At 47.3% G+C, this 16,797-nt stretch overlaps 1 protein-coding gene across 6 annotated transcripts in view; it reads right to left on the bottom strand.

The window, feature by feature from the left end:
- The window catches only part of HNF1B (HNF1 homeobox B), a 62,909-nt gene that overhangs the window by 16,630 nt on the left and 29,482 nt on the right, over positions 1-16,797 (bottom strand). For 4 of the 6 annotated variants that reach the window (XM_061142750.1, XM_061142748.1, XM_061142749.1 and 1 more), the window contains exons 5-6: positions 7,995-8,155; positions 2,203-2,335 (exon numbers count right to left, since the gene is read on the bottom strand). In XM_061142750.1, the coding sequence (XP_060998733.1) occupies positions 2,203-2,335; positions 7,995-8,155 (294 nt within the window). Of the gene's footprint in view, positions 1-2,202; positions 2,339-7,994; positions 8,156-16,797 lie in introns of all 6 variants that reach the window. The other 2 variants (XM_061142747.1, XM_061142745.1) reach the window with 1 other exon arrangement.

The raw sequence follows: 16,797 nt of genomic DNA on the forward strand, positions 1-16,797 counted from the left end.
ACCATATTCCTGGAGACGGCCCCATGAAAAGGCAGCAAATTTAAAATACCTTTTTTATTTTGTGAGACCTCTAAAGGTTCCTTTTATAAAGCTAAGTGGGGAGGGCATCAGTTTCCCAGCAGCTGAGGACAGACAGGGGGCCAAATGTACTCATTCAATAAATTCAGGTGACTCCTATGGGCCTGGCTCTGTTTTGCCCTCAAGGAGCACATAAGTCCATTCCTTCAGAAGTGATCTGAGGCTAGATAAGGTTTAGGGAGAGTGGATAGAGAAGCGAAAAAGGCAGGAACAAATTAATAAGTGGTTCATGTGGGCACTGGACACAGGGAGGCCACGAAGACAGCGGGTGATCCCCAGGGTAGAAGAAAGATGGGAAATATACCTCCCATAGCTCTCCCCCAAAACCTCTCATGGATGCTCCCTGGATCACAGGGAAGACTTGGCCTGAGCTGTCAACACAAGGCAGAAAATACACTGAATACGCATCAACATCATGACTCTGAGAGTGGCACCCACAGGCACACCCATGGCAGCCTTCTTGCGCTGAAAGGGCCCATCTGTGATGGATAGGGACAGGTTGGCTGTGGGAGGTGAGCCCCCAGGGTGGGAAGGACCTGATGCCTCGCTCTATCTTCAGGCCTGGGCATAAACAATCTATTTCTCTTTAAATCTGTCAAGGCTCAGAGATGCTATGACAGTTTCCTGCAGAGTTCCTTCTCAGTATGTTTTCACCACCTGCCAAAGAGGTCTCATTTGACCATACAGAATTCCCCATTAAGAAGGAAGCCCATGGACTTTCCAGGTGGTCCCATAGTTAAGACTCTGCACTTCCACTGCAGGGGGTACAGGTTCAATCCCTAGTTGGGGAACTAAGATCCCACATGCCATGTCATGGGGGCATGTCCAAAATAAGATCAATCAATTACTAAATCTTATATTTAAAAAAAAAGAAGGGAGCCCCTCATGTCTTCAGTTCAGTTTAGTTCAGTCGCTCAGTCGTGTCCGACTCTTTGCGACCCCATGAATCACGGCACGCCAGGCCTCCCTGTCCATCACCAACTCCTGGAGTTTAATCGAACTCATGTCCATTGAGTCGGTGATGCCATCCAGCCATCTCATCCTCTGTCGTCCCCTTCTCATCCTGCCCCCAGTCCCTCCCAGCATCAGGGTCTTTTCCAATGAGTCAACTCTTCACATGAGGTGGCCAAAGTATTGGAGTTTCAGCTTCAGCATCAGTCCTTCCAATGAACACCCAGGACTGATCTCCTCTAGGATGGACTGGTTGGATCTCCTTGCAGTCCGAGGGACTCTCAAGAGTCTTCTCCAACACCACAGTTCAAAAGCATCAATTTTTCGGCGCCCAGCTTTCTTCACCATCCAACTTTCACATCCATACACTACCACTGGAAAAACCATAGCCTTGACTAGGCAGACCTTTGTTGGCAAAGTAATGTCTCTGTTTTTTAATATGCTATCTAGGTTGGTCATAACTTTCCTTCCAAGGAGTAAGCGTCTTTTAATTTCATGGCTGCGGTCACCATCTGCAGTGATTTTGGAGCCCCCAAAAATAAAGTCTGACACTGCTTCCACTGTTTCCGCATCTATTTCCCATGAAGTGATAGGACCAGATGCCATGATCTTAGTTTTCAGAATGTTGAGTTTTAAGCCAACTTTTTCACTCTCCTCTTTCACTTTCATCAAGTCTTACTCCACCTCATGTCTTACCCTACCTCAAACAACACAAAGAAAAATCAGCACAACCCAACCTCCTGGAAAACCCACCACATACTCAGGGATAGGAACGAACACTGGACAAAAATATAAGCTACAATATTATACATATTCATACTTTATCAACGTACAAGCATGTCTACATACCCAGTCATTGGATTGTCCCAACAACCCATTTTACAGATGAGAAGACTGACCCTCATAAAGATGCAATGATTTGACCCAAGACACACAGCTGGTAAGCTATGACCCAGATTCAACTCCATTCCCTAATTTCTTCTAATTTTAGGCTGAACAATCCAAATCTTGAAGAGAGAGATAAGGAATGAAATGAGTTGAATCAAATCTATAAGTGGTGGATGAGTTGGAAGAATATCTTCTTTACTGTTTTTGTTTTTTTTAATCATGTTGACTCATTTCCCAAAGCACTCCTCCCTGCCCCCATGTTTTCTGACCAAGAACAGAGCTTACTTTGTGCAATGGCCATGACTCCAGAGAGGGGGGTCATGATGAGGTTTTGAGATTGCTGGGGATTGTGGTGGGACAGGCTGTGGATATTCGTCAAGGTGCTGACAGGGGGCAAACCTCCTCCTGAGACTGAGATCTGCTGGAGAGAAAAAACAAGAGCAGCATGAGTGGAACCCAGGTTGCAAAGAGCAGTGTCCAAAATGACATCACTTAGCCATTCCTTGGCACAGCTAACTCACTGGTGCATTCATGCATTCATTCAGTAACAATTATTAAGCACCAACTGAGGGACAGGCACTGTTCTAGATACAGAGGAGAGAGAGGTAAGTAATACTGACCATAATCCCTTCCCTCATGTGCATTTTTGTTGACTTCCTTTGAGTTACTAGCCTGCCTTAGAGATTCTTCAGCCCACGTGATATGATTGTCACTGGTTCATGTTGGAAATGGTTCTGGAAACAGACTCACAGATTTAGAGAATGAGCTTATGGTTTTCAGGAGGGGAGGATGCTGGGAAGGGACAGTTATGAAGTTGGGGATGGACATGTACACACTGCTCTATTTAAAATGGATAACCAGCAAAGTCCTACCATGCAGCACAGGGATCTCTGCTCAATGTCACAGGTCAGTCTGGATGGGAGGGGAGTTTGGGGGAGAATGGATACATGGATATGTATGGTTGAGCCCCTTTGCTATCCACCTGAAACTGTTACAACATTGTTAACTGGCTGTACTTCAATGTAAAATAAAAAAGTTTAAAAAGTAAAGATAAAAATGGATAAAAAAGGAAAAAAAAGCATCCTCTGTTCTGCTCTATGCTGTCTATATGATTGGTGCTAAAAATATGTGATTGCTACAAATAATAACTGGAGAAATGCCCTGGGATTCCCAAGTGTAGCAGATTAGGGCCCAGGTCTAGGGCCCAGAGTGCATGGAAGCTTTCACTGAGTATAAGATCTGGGAAACACTACTCATGAATTAACTCACAAACCTCACTATACCCATGAGGCAGATGCTTCTGCCACTTCCATTTCATGAATGAAAAAACAGGCTCAGAGTAGACATGCATATTGCCTGAGAACCAACAACCAACAACCTAATAAGTGATACCTCTGATATTCAAACCTAGGTCTGTCTGGGGGAGATCAGTCATTATCCATTATTGGGCTTCTCTAATTTTCCCAAATCTCTACTATACATTAAAAACAAACAAAACCCCCCCTTTTTTTTCTTTCAAGGAGCCACTATCGTAATGACAAAACTAGTAAATAAGGCTTGGTCCCAGGTACTCCCACACTGTTTCATCATTATATTTTAATGACAGATTAGTAAGAGAAAGCTACTGAGTTTTGTGTATTTTATCCAAGGCCACTATGATTCCTTTTATTAAGGATTGAATCTTTTCATTTATTCCTAATACTGTCTTTTCCTTAATGACTGCCATTTTCCCAAGTGTATATATAGTGGCATTACAAGCATATAATGCTAAAGAGGTCTCTCCTCCTTGCTAGTGGTAATACGTCTATGTGTCATATTGCATGGGTTAGAAGTTTCTGAATAGTATTAACCAGTAACAGATATAATAGACATGCTTAATTTGATTCTATGTTATTAGAAACACTTCCACTATTTCCCCATGAATTATAAGGAGCTTTCAGTTTTACACACACACAACACACACATATACACAACATACTTTTATTCATGATTAAGTAGCTTACTTTTTGTGGTTTTAACATAATTTTAAAAATTATTACTAAGAAAGGACTGTTCCCCCCTCACTCTGAACTAACCCAGACATTCTTGATGGCACCAGGAATGCTCATAGGTGACTTAGGGTTGGGATACATACATCAGATGTTTGAGTTGCCTTTTCCTTGTGACCCAGAGCTCCTCAGATTATAGCTCTCACACCAGTACCCCTGGAAGACACTATCTCCTGCCTGCCCTTCTGATCAATCCCATAGCTTCCAAGTGAATTTGAAAAAGAAAGAAAGAAAAAAACCCAAACAGATTTGTTTGTGTTTTTAAAATGAGCATCACGTTGTGAGTTAGGGGTCACGTGACCAAGAAGGAATTCTGACCACATCAAACAAGAGAGAACCAGCTTGTTTGCTGGACTTGTTTTTCAAAATGTCAGAGTCATTAAAAAAAAAAAAAAAAAAAAATCAGTGACCTGCCTTCAGACTCTCTTGAGTAATGCAGTCCTTTGCAGAAAGTCAATGGAGTGACAGTAATCTCTGCCATTTCAATGTTTGGTTTCAATGGTGAAAGAGAAAAGTGGGTGCCAATAATAAAAACAACTTAGAGCGTGTATGGTTTTAGTGTTTCTTTTCTTTAAATCATTCACGTAAAGCAGAATTTTATTTTCAATTGGAGGATAATTGCTTTACTATGGTGTGTTGGTTTCTGCTGCACAGCAACGTGATTCAGCTAGAAGTACTCACACAGCCCCTCCTTCTTGAGCCTCTCTGCCCCGCCCCCAGCTTTAAGGTTTCTAAAGGGCTTCACTGGTTGTCCTCAACAGATAAGGACACATGTAGGAAGGCATTATGATTATCGCCCTGTTTTACAGATTAAGAAGGGTTTCCCGTGTGGCTCAGTCTGTTAAGAATCTGCCTGCAATGCAGGAGACCAGGGTTCAATCTCTGCGTCGGGAAGATCCCCTGAGAAGGGAATGGCAACCCACTCCAGTATTCTGGCCTGGAGAATCCCATGGATGGAGGAGCCCGGCAGGCTACGGTCCATGGTGTGGCAAGAGTTGGACATAACTGAGCAATTAAACCACTGCCACAGATTGTGTAAACTGAGCCTCAAAAGAGTCGAGAGAGTAGCTCTGTGCCACCTGACTAGTAAGCAAGGAAGCAAGAATTCAAACCCAGTTTTGCTCAACCCCAAATTCTATCTCCTTCCTATTTGGGTCACCTTGGTCAAGTTTCTTCCTACTCTAAAATGCAACCATTGGGACTTCCTTGGTGGTCCAGTGGTTAAGACTAAACCTTCTAATGCAGGGGTTGCAGGTTCCATCCCTGGTCAGGGAACTAAGATCCTACATGCCTCGAGGCCAAAAAAAAAAAAAAAAAAATTGATAAGGTAACAAATTCAATAAAAACTTTAAAAATGATCCATATCAAAAAAAAAAAAAGATTAAAAAAGTGAATAAAATGCAACCATCACCTCTTTGCCTCCAGGACTGATGGAAGACAGAGAGCTGCCAAGAGTATCAGTCACCATCGTCACAGGGTGATCTGGAGAGTTTGGATGGCATCAGCGTTGCCTTCTGCTGTCCTTTGCTATGTGCTTCACATGCCTACTGCCTACGAGGTTGATACTGTTACCCCTCCTTTGCAGACAAGGGAACGGAAGTTTGGAGAAATTAAGAAATGTGCGCAAGTGGCAGAGTGGCCATGAAGAGCGGGTGATCTACCTCTCGGGCTGAGCTTTTCACCATGGGGGTCTGTTGCTTTGATGCCATGAGAGCATCCAGCGTGGGCTTTTCTAAAACGCAAGGTTCGACACGCACAGACTGCAACCTGAAAGCTGGCCAGCGCTTTGCGGATGTGTACCACTCCAGAATGGGATGGGGTCCCTGGAGTGCGAAAGAAAGCTCAAATGGGTCACCCTTGTTTCCAAAACCAATCCCTGGGGGATGATTTCAAATGCACATTCTACTTGAAGTCAGCACACAGGGACTATCATTCCCTGGCTGGGGCTCAGCCCCCAAACAGCAAAATTACAGGCGATCCTCGCATCACCCTGGTGACGCAGGCATGGTTAGCCCCCATTTTCCAGATGAGGAAACTGAAACTAGGCAATGTCCATCCTTTGGCTGATAAACAACACAGCCCAAGACGTGGGCACACTGGTTCCCATGCCGGGGTTATTTTTAACCATACTCTCCACTTCTGTCTTTGGTGGACCAAGATCTGTGATGGGCTTGTTACCTATTAACCAAAAACAGACTCCTGAATTTGGGCATCCAGCGATAGTGACATAACATACGAGTCAGGGTGTTGGAAACTAGTGAAAAGCTGGTCGCTGCAAACAAGCTTCCAGGTGTTTGCTAACGGTGAGGTGTGCTGTCCTGGTCAATCATCAATCCAATAACAGACTGCCCATCAGGGTGCTGTCGAGCAGAAGAGGAAGAAAGGAGCGTGTCCTGAGGCTGCCTGTGGAGCGTCCCAGCCTGGGTGAGGCCGTTTGCTTCTCAGGAGGAAGGAAAGAAGCGCTCACAGGGAAACACCAAGGGCCTTCAAGCAACAGGAGAGGTCTCCCTCCAGATGTCCTCCACTGGGAAGCCATGATCTCTTCCTCAAGGCCCCACCTCTCCTCCGGGGAAGTCTGGGCAATCCTTGGGTCTCACGAGGCGGCCAAAGAAGCTTAAGGGATGAGGGGTGGGCAAGGGGGCTGCAAAATGCCTCCCACGGGAGCATCTTTTGTCTCTCCTGTGGCAGAGCCCAGGACCAGGAAGCCATGGGTTCAGGTCCCCAGACTAGAGCTGGCACTCCCCTCGGAAACTACACTTTGTTTTTCCTCCAGGGAGCTGGGGACTCAATCACCTGTGACTCACCATTCCTGTGTTGCCTACACGGTGCACACGTCAAGGTCTAAAATGGCATCGGCTCCCTGCCCCGCCCCCCACCCCGGCCCCCACCTGCCTCTGGGTCAGACACCTGGAGGGTACAGGGCTCCACCTCGGGCTTGGGAGCCAGGAATCCGCAGCTCCTCCCTCCCCTGGAACACAGAGCATGACCCGAAGAATCAAGTCTTCCACGTCCTACCCTTCCCAGTGTCGTCACGCTCGTGTTGTCTCGGAAGCCACCCTCCCCAGGGTGCGCTGCTGTCCCTTGTGGCTTAGAACCTTGAAAATTCAGCATCAACTAGACTCTTCCTCACCGGGGTGTTCAGCTGACATCTGAGGGTGGGCTGTGGTGACCGCTAGAGGACACGTCATTGAGGGGAAAATAATACTGATATTCACCTAAACCAGCGTGCTGTCATTCACTGAATATTTACCGTCCCAAACGCAGTGCTGAGTACCTCTCATGTTATCATATTTGTTCCGCCAACAACCCTAGTGTTATTACCCACGTTTTATAGACGAGAAAGAAAGAGCTTAGAACCTGGCCAAGGCTACACAGCTATTAAGTGCCAGAGCTGGGATTGGAACCCGGTCATTGCAAACTTCAAAGTCGGTGTTTCCCAACCCCACCCCCAACAAGCACTGCCCCACCCTACCCACCGTTTTGTGCTATGATCGTCACTGCCGCCCAGGGTCCTTCAAAACCCCAGGGCCAGAGGCTTCGCCACCTCCCACCACCCACTCAATCCTGACTTCACTCACCCTCTTAGGCAGCATCAGGGGAGTGCTGAAGAGAAGGGAGGGGGCCTTGTTTCAAAGTGAGGTGCTCTCTGGGTTAAAAAATCTGGCTTTGGAGGCCCTGGGTTGGTTGGGGGGTGGCTGGGGATGAATGAACATTTTATCAACTTAAATGTCACTGGCAGCCCCAAAACAAACAGCGTCCCACCCGGCTTGCTCCTTTATGAGGCATTCAATCAATAAAATGAGAGCAGGGCTCTGTCAGATTTATTGGCTGGGTTCAAACCGAACACCTCTTCCACCCGCCGGAGGCTGGGTCACTGGCTCTACCTTTCCGTTCCAACTCTGGACGGCCCCCATTTTCCCCTGTGGGGCTACAATGGTTCATTGTTTCAGGCAGGCCTTGTGAGAAGTTGTGTTTGTTTTGCCTCTTATCTTATCAGCTCCAGAGCTACAATGGCCCAGGTGTACTCACCATTTTACCATCAGGTGAGAGGAGATTGTGGCCCGGGTCCAGGCTGGCTGGAGAGACTTGCTGTAAAACGGACTGGCTAGTCACCATGGCGCTGTTGCCATGGTGACTGATTGTTGAGGAGGAAGTGACCTCATTGCTTCCCTGCTGGCTGTAGCGCACTCCTGCAAAACAAGGCAGACCCAACAGCGGAGTATTAGTGCCACCTGACCCGGGGTCACCTGTTTTCTAGGGTAGACGACGAGGGAAAACACTGCCTTCTTTCCCCTGTCTGTCTATGAGACACATCAGCTGTCGTTCTCTAGGGCAGAGGTTGCCCGGCCTCTGCTTGAAGTCTGGAATGGAAGCTCCATGGGGGCAGCATATTTTTAACCTGTATTGTTTTGTTCCTTGCTGTATTCTCTTGGTTGTTGTTGTTTAGTTCCTAGGTCCTAGTTTCTGATTCTTTTGCGACTCCACGGACTATAGCCTGCCGGGCTCCTCTATCTGTGGAATTTTCCAAGCAAGTATACTGGAGTGGGTTGCCCTTTTCTTCTCCAGGGGATCTTCCCGATCCAAGGATTGAACCTGTGTCTCCTGCACTGGCTGGCAGATTCTTTACCACTGAGCCACCTGGGAAGCCCCTCCTCTTGGTAGCCACTTGATAAATATGTCAAATGAATGAACGAACAAATGAATGGATTCTACTTCTTGTTGCTTCTACATAGTGCTTTTAGGTTTTAGGGGCTTTCCCTTCCCAGCTGGAGTATTTCTTGTGCTCTTCAAAATGCCTTCTAGAAATGTTTCCCTGGCATTGCTTGGCTATGTAGGGCTGCAGAGTATGAGCTGACAGGTTTTACAGAGAGGCACTGGCCCAGTGACCCTTGAAATTGAAAGTGGCTCAGTCGTGTCCAACTCTTTGTGACCCCGTGGACTGTAGTCCATGGAACTCTCCAGGCTAGAATACCTGAGTGGGTAGCCTTTTCCCTTCTCCAGGAGATCTTCCCAAACCAGGGATCGAACCCAGGTCTCCTGCGTTGCGGGCAGATTCTTTACCAGCTGAGCCACAAGGGAAGCCCAAGAATATTGGAGTCCCTTGAATTGCAGGCGGATTCTTTACCAACTGAACTATCAGGGAAGCCGGGACCCTTGTAAGAGCCACAACAAAATGCATCATTCTGTGTACCACCATTCTGGCCAAGCCCCAGTGACCGAGGGGACACCAGCAGACCAGGATGGAGCCAGGGCTGTAGCTAGGACTCTGGTCCCGGAACTCACATTCCTTCAGTGGGGTCCCTTTTGGCTGCCTTCCAGGGCCCAGGGGAAGGCGTGTCTGCCCGGAGGTGGGGCAGGCGGCACCCATAGGCAGGAAGTGAATGCCTAGAAGACCACTGCTGTTTGGTCTGCAAGGGAGGGGAGAAGCAAGCATATGTACAGCCTCGCTGCTCTGACTCTCCCTCTCGCTCAGGAACCAAAATGCGAGTCTGTGCTCAGGAAAGGGACAGTGCTAGACAGAGACCTGGCGAAAGGAGGAAGCTGAAGGAGGAAGAGAACCTGGGTCCAGTGTGCGGAGTTCAAGTCCTGTTTGATGTGCCTGTGAAACAGCCAGAGACAAAGCCGAGGGGGAAGCTGGGCCATCCTGCCCTAAGCTCAAAGCTGAGAAAGACCATGTTCTTATTTTCTGCCTTGGATTTGACAGAAAGGTTTAGGGGACCCAGTTCCTACCTGCAAGAGACAGAGACCAAATGCCTAAGGAATCATTTGGCATGGAGGGCCAACTTCTCCTTCATTTCTCCTTCTGCCCAGTTCCCCAGGATGAAACATCACTGCATCAGGCATCCAAGTTCTGTTGGTCCACATACCCCCTGCCCTGCCTCCAGCCCCCCCAGGGGAGCCCCACCTGCTCGAGGAGGCTACAAAAGTCCCCCTGGGAGCCAGGGAGGGCTGCCATAACCAGTAGCCTGTAATTCACCAAGACGGAGCTTGCTAAGAGGAGACCCAAGCCAGTTTTCCTTGGATTGTTCGAAGGACGTTCCCCAAGGCTGAAATGACCTAGAGCTTAAGAAGGGTGGGGAGAAAGCAAACACGTGCTGGGGCAGGAGTCTAACCTTCAAGAGCAGCTTGTTGGGCTACAAAGTGGTTTGATGCGTGTTCCGTGTGTGGGCTTCTTCTGTTCGTTGTTTCCTTTGATTCAAGGGGCTGCTGATGGGGTGGTGTCGGCAGCAGGACAACACTGGAATTCAGTAGTTATAGGGCTGGGGCACTATATTTTAGGGGGAACAGGAGCCATGAAGTTCAAAGGAATAAAGGAAGACCTCCACGTCTCCAAACCAACATCGCCCGCCCCGTCCTGTCTGTCTTCCTCTGCACCCATCTGCAGTTCCTAGGTCTCATTGCCACTACCCCCTACTCCATCCCACTGGGTTAAATTAGGTCCTTTGGCTCCGCTCATATCTGCCCCTGGGTTCCCAGCAGGATGCTTACCTAGGAGAAGAGAGATCTGAAACTTTGTGAGCTCAGAAGGCTGCGGGGTCCACCGGAAAAGCAGGGAGGCAGATTTCAAATCAGTAAAAGAAAGGGTTTTCTAACGAGAGGGGCTAATGGGAAGATTATGTGCTCTGCAGCAGGACATACTCGGGTTTCAATCCTGACTTTGCACTTAACAGATGTGTGATCTTGGAAATCACTTCTCTCTCTGTGGTTCAGTTTCCTCTTGTAAAGTGAAGAGATCGCTTCCTTAATACGGCTAGTCTGGATCAGAAATAACCTCTAGGAAACGCCTCGTACAATGTCAAATAAATAGCACCCACAGCTCGGGATCCTGCAGGGAGGGAGCTGGTGTAGGTGAGGACTCCAAGATATTTGTACTAAGACTCCAGAATTCTGGACAATGGAGGGTAGATTCTAAGTCCTGAATGGAATTGCCTTTCCACGGAGAATCATTCCCAAAGAAACTGACTCTGCTGTAATCACTGATGCTTGGTCCTGGAAGCAACTTGGGAGGGAGACCTGGCCCCTGCCCTCTTGTTCTTTCCTTTCAGAGAAAATGGACTTCAGCCTGCTTTTCTCCCACTTCCTCTGACTCCCTGGCCAGCTATTTACCTCCCCAAGATGCTCTGCTCCTGAGAGTGTGGTGATAACGCTGGGAGTCAGGCGTGTTTTCACCTCCCAGCTTGTCCCCATCATCGATTGGGTCTCAAGTCAAACAGACGCTCGCTTCCCCCTATTTAATTTGGCTGAAGACAGAGGGCCAGTCCTCAGACAATCAAATATGGGTCTCGGGGAGACTTCTCCCCTACCCCCAGGCTACATAATTATTTATTTAAAAATAATTAACCAAGGTATCCACAGGAAACAAAAGGCTGCTTTACATGGGAGCCTGGCAGGAGGGAGGCGAGAGCCATTTGTTAGAATCCAGGCGGCAGAGCCCAAGGCTGCGGCGCCCTGCCGTCCTTGTCTTCTCCCCTAGCAGAACTTCACTATGGGAGAAATGTAACAGGGAGATGCTCTCTACAAAGGCAGATGGGCCTAGACCTCCGCGCCCTCCTTGAAGGACCTCCGGTTAAGAGACGGTGTCTGGTTGGGGACTAGGGGATCTCTGTCTTGAGCTCAGCTCTGCCATCAGTGTATTGGGCGAGCTCCAGCCCTGCTTCAGCTCTCAGTCAGAGGACTGCCTGCTTTGGTGAGGGGGGGAGGGGCTTTTATCACTGCAAAGTGGGGTGGGAAGCAGGTGATTTTTTTTCAAGTATCACAATGTCTATTGACATACAAGTATATAAAATCAGAGCAGGAACACGACCTGATAAATTAAGCAGACTTATTTCAATACCATATACTAAGAGTGAAAGCGTTAGTCGCTCAGTCGTGTCCAACTCTTTGCAACCCCATGGACTGTAGCCTGCCGCCAGGCTCCTCTGTCCATGGGACTCTCTGGGCAAGAGTATTGGAGTGGGTTGCCACTTCCTTCTCCAGGGGATCTTGCTGACCTAAGGATTGAACCTGGGTCTTCTGCATTGCAGGCAGATTCTTTACCATCTGAGCCACCAGGAAACCTACTGCTAAGAGGGACCAGTTCAAAGACTCACCATTTGTTTCACACCTACAAAGACCACTTTAAGGGCATTTATGGTCTCTCAAAACTGATCAGTGTTGTGCAAGGAAACCATGTTTCTTTTAAAAAGACTTGCGCACTTGCCCAGGCTGAAGGATATTAGAATGTAGCACATAAAGCCCATTACTAGAAGTAGAAATACCTCTACCACTAGTGGCGCTAGTGGTAGACCCCAGAGGAGGGCATGGCAACTCACTCCAGTATTCTTGCCTGGAGAATCCCACAGACAGGGGAGCCTGGCGGGCTGCAGTCTATGGGGTCGCAAAGAGTCAGACATGACTCAGTGACTAAGCACAGCACAGTGGTAAAGAACCCACCTGCCAACGCAGGAAACATAAGAGACCGGGGTTCGATCCCTGGGTCGGCAAGTTCCCCTGGAGGAGGGCATGGCAACCCACCAGTATTCTTGCCTGGAGAATCCCATAGAGAGGGGGAGCCTGGTGGGCTACAGTCCATAGGGTTGCAAAGTCGTGACTAAAGCATCTTAGCATGCACGTGCACTTGCCCAGGCTCAAGGATATTAAAATCTAGCACATAAAGCCCATTACTAGAGGTAGAAATACAGGCAATATACTATTACAGCAACAAACATCAATTACAGTTAAGGATTTTTCTGTAACAGCCAAATGGATAATCAAATATTGCAACAACCTGCTCCAGGGGCACCTGTAACCTTTCCTGCTGATGCTTCTCTCACCAGGGATTTGGCAATCACTCAGGCTCCTGAGAGGGAGGCCGTAATGAGCCAGCAGCCTTAAAAGGGGATGCCGAGGTGAAGGGTATATCACAAGGTCTCTGACCCCGGCAACACCAGCCATGTGTTCTTCTTAAAGGATGGAGAGGCCAGGTCCTTGTGTATTTCACAAACTCAAAAGAGGGCTCAAAAGGAGAACCGAAGTACAATAGGTCTGGTGCCAGGTGACCGGGGTTTAAATCCTGATTCTGCCACATAATAGCTGTGTGACCTTGGGGGAATTACTTAACTAACCTCTCTGATCTTCAGTTTCTTTATTGTTAACGATTACCATCTCTTCAGTCACTGGGGAAAGGACTGGATGTGTTAACGGGTATGAAATTACCCAGATCATGTTTGGCATATAACAGTTACTCGAGACACATCTGTTCCTCGTGTGGGGGGATGGTCTTTGTTTAAAAGACATTTTTAGGAAGATTGAGTTTACAGAACTCAGAACTTCTTTGAGCATCTATCCTGTGCGAGGCATCATGGCAGGAAGCCTGTAAGAAGTGGAATGGCATCTTTCCTTCTCTGAAAATGAACATATGATGCTCTGGTTTAACAGTGACTGGCTAAAGGTGCCAGGCAGAGAGCCACAGAGCTCCCACAGGAGCAATGAGAAGGCCAGAAAGTGGCCACGTATTTTCCACTCAGTTCCTGGTTTCAATTTAGTTAATTGTCCACATCCCCATCACTGGCCCTAAGAACCACAGCAAGTGTGTCCGGCAGCAAAAAGCTGGTATCTAGAGACATCCCTGAGGCCTTGGTGAGGAGTTGTCTACTCTTGCTTATTCCCGGCACTCAGCATCATGGGAGATGATGCTGTTTCTGAATTGCCAATGGCACGTGGGACAGAGACAAATCACTTGGTTTCTATCCAGTGTGGCTGCAAGCTTATGGTTCCAGAAGCCAGCCTCTCCATGCCCTGCATTCCTGCACCCACACCCATCTCCAGGGCACCCTTCACATTGCTGCATGTTGGGATTTCTTTCTAGAACAAAACCGCACCATCTCACTGCCCTGTTTGGACACTTACCACTGCTCTTCACTCCCTCCTGGAAAAGCCCCAACACCTGAGACTGGCAGAATTGGGCCATTACGACTCCATTCTGCCTTATCTATATCATCTGTCATCACTTCCCAGGCAGTCATGTCAGAACCCTGCCATCTCCTGCCTCCATGCCTTTGCTTATGCTGTTCCCGGTGCCTGGAACGCTCTTCCCTTCTTCTCCATCTCCCATCCTTTAAGCAGGCTAAATGTCCCCTCTTATGTGAAGCTCTCCTTGATTTATCCTTTGTATTCTACACGCAGTAGTGACTCTGACTGCAGAGGCTGGTCACCTGCACAGAAATGCTTGGATGATGTGTTTCCTTCTCTCTCTGTCTTAAAGAAAGAGATGACTTTTTACTCATTTGTGCATCCTCAGAGCCTAGCAAAGCAGCTGACGTGTGAATATTCACTGAATGACAGAATAAGCCCTCAGGTGCTTTGAGCATCCCAGCCCCAGAACATGGGAGCATCCCTTCTGGCAGGACAAAATACAGTGCTAATATTGGTACTAAAAGTGTGGGTTGGGGGAATTCCCTGGCAGTCCAGTGCTTAGGACGCTGTGCTTTCACTACCCAGGGTGTGGGTTCAATCCTTGGTTGGGGAACTAAGATCTCGCAAGCTTTGTGGCAAGGCCAAATTAAACAGAAGCATGGATTGACTCTGGGCTTCCCTGGAGGCTCAGATGGTAAAGAGTCTGCCTACAATGCAGGAGACCCAGGTTCAGTCTCTGGGTTGGGAAGATCCCCTGGAGAAGGGAATGGCAACCCACTCCAGTATTCTTGCCTGGAGAATCCCATGGAGAGAGGAACCTGATGGCGGGCTACAGTCCATGGGGTCGTAAAGAGTTGGACACGACCGAACAACTAACACACACACAAGGATGGGCTTCAATTCTATTGATATATTAGGGAATAACTTGAGTGTAAGTAACATCAGTTTCAAAAATCTGCACCCAGCTGAATGGAGCTACAATAGAAAAACCCTAGAGTCTTTTTTTAAAGCTTTTTTCTTTTTTTTAATTGAAGTGTCATTGATTTACAATGTTCTGTTAACTTCTGCTGTACAGCCAAGTGACTTAATTACATACATATATACATTCTTTTCTGTATTATTTTCCATTCTGGGTTATCCCAGAATATTGAATAGAGTTTCCTGTGCTAAACAGTAGGGGCTTGTCTATCCATTCACATAGGAAATCACTAAATGCACATGCGCACACACACACACTCTCACACCCTTCAAACACGTCAGTTCACTGCATGTGCCATAGCCACATCCGTCCACATCATGTGAAGTTACAACTTTCCTTCCGATTTCAGATAAGTCTCTGCCCACCACCTCAATAATTCACCAGCTTCGCCGCTTCCGACACCCACTTCAATAGGCAAACTTCAGAACTTTCTCAAGGTAAAGTGCCATATTTACTGTTGTACAGCGTTTATGTATTTCCGAAGCATTTAACAGGTGTAAAACTGCTAATGTTTTTTTATTAGACTCTTATCTTTTTTAAAAGGTGTCATGACGAAGTTTTTGAGTATTGTGCCCTTAACCCCATTTTTTTCTCATAAGCACTGCAGATTTTATTGTGTGACCTTGCAAAGCACGGCGATTTTTATAATGGGTATGTCGGGTTCTAGAGGACTGACTGTGCCCCTGTGTTCATAGATGGATGCAACTGCCTTCAGGAGGACCCTGGGGAGGAGCTGCCTAGGGTGTAATTAACCACAGGAACTTCCCATCCCAGTGCTTCAGGAGCTTAGAACTACCCCACAGAGCCCTCCATGTCTAATCTAGTTCTTGACGAGTTTCAAAAAACAGTTTAGGAGTTTGGGATTAACATACACACACTACTAAATACAAATGAGATAAGCAACAAGGACCTGCTGAATAGTGCAGGGAACCATATGCAATATTTTGTAATAACCTATAGGGGAAAAAACTGATAAATAATATATATATATGTATTACTGAATCACTTTGCTGTACATCTGAAACTAACACAAAACTGTAAATTAACTATCCTTAAGTTTTTTTTGTCTGTCCCACGTACCCTTTATTTATGAAGTCCTTCCACGATTCATTTTTCATCCTATCAACTCTATGAGGAAGAGAGCAGGCAGGACTTGTCCAGACTGGGTACATAAAGCCGAGTCTTGTGGCTCCAGACAGCCAGTGCTCCATGCTCCTCAGAATGAGCGAGGGCAAAGTGCCGTCTTTCTCTGCTCTTGGCCCCCCATCTTCTGTCTCGTGTAGTCCGCTCAGCAGCAGGATTGAACCTGACCATCTCCTCCCATTTGTCAAAACTTTGTTCTTCACACTTCAGTTTGTGTGTGTGTGTGCACATGTGTACGGAGTCACTCAGTCTTGTTCAGCTCTTTGTGAAACCGTGGACTGTAGCCTGCCAGGCTCCTCTGTCCATGGGATTTTCCAGTATTCCAAGAATACTGGAATGGGTTGCCATTTCCTCCTCCAGGGGATCTTCCTGACCCGGGGATCAAATCTGTGTATCCTGCAGCTTCTGCACTAGCATGCAGATTCTTTACCACCGAGACACCTGGGAAGCTCACTTCAATTTTTTTAAGTGGTGAAAAAAAGACCAGTTGAGACCCCCAACCCCACAAGTCTAGAAATCAACTGGGCACCAGTGTCCAGCCACTTTAAACTCATACTCTATCTCTCTGCTCTGACTTTCTGATGATTCCAGGCCCATCAATTTCTGGGCCTCAACATTTTTGTCTATAACCTGGGCATACAGATCTCCCTTCCTCAGAAGCCAGAATGATAAATGAATAAAATGAAGTTAGAAAAACAAAATAATAAAGTTAGGGAATCTCTAGGTTTTCCTGGAAAAGAAAATCCTGGGCAAACAGAAGAGCAGTGTCAGTCTAGAAAGTATGACCAGAATTGTTCTTTTATAGAAAGAAGCAAA

This window comes from Dama dama, chromosome 5 (genome assembly GCF_033118175.1).
Source record: "Dama dama isolate Ldn47 chromosome 5, ASM3311817v1, whole genome shotgun sequence".
Taxonomy (NCBI): Eukaryota; Metazoa; Chordata; class Mammalia; order Artiodactyla; family Cervidae; genus Dama; species Dama dama.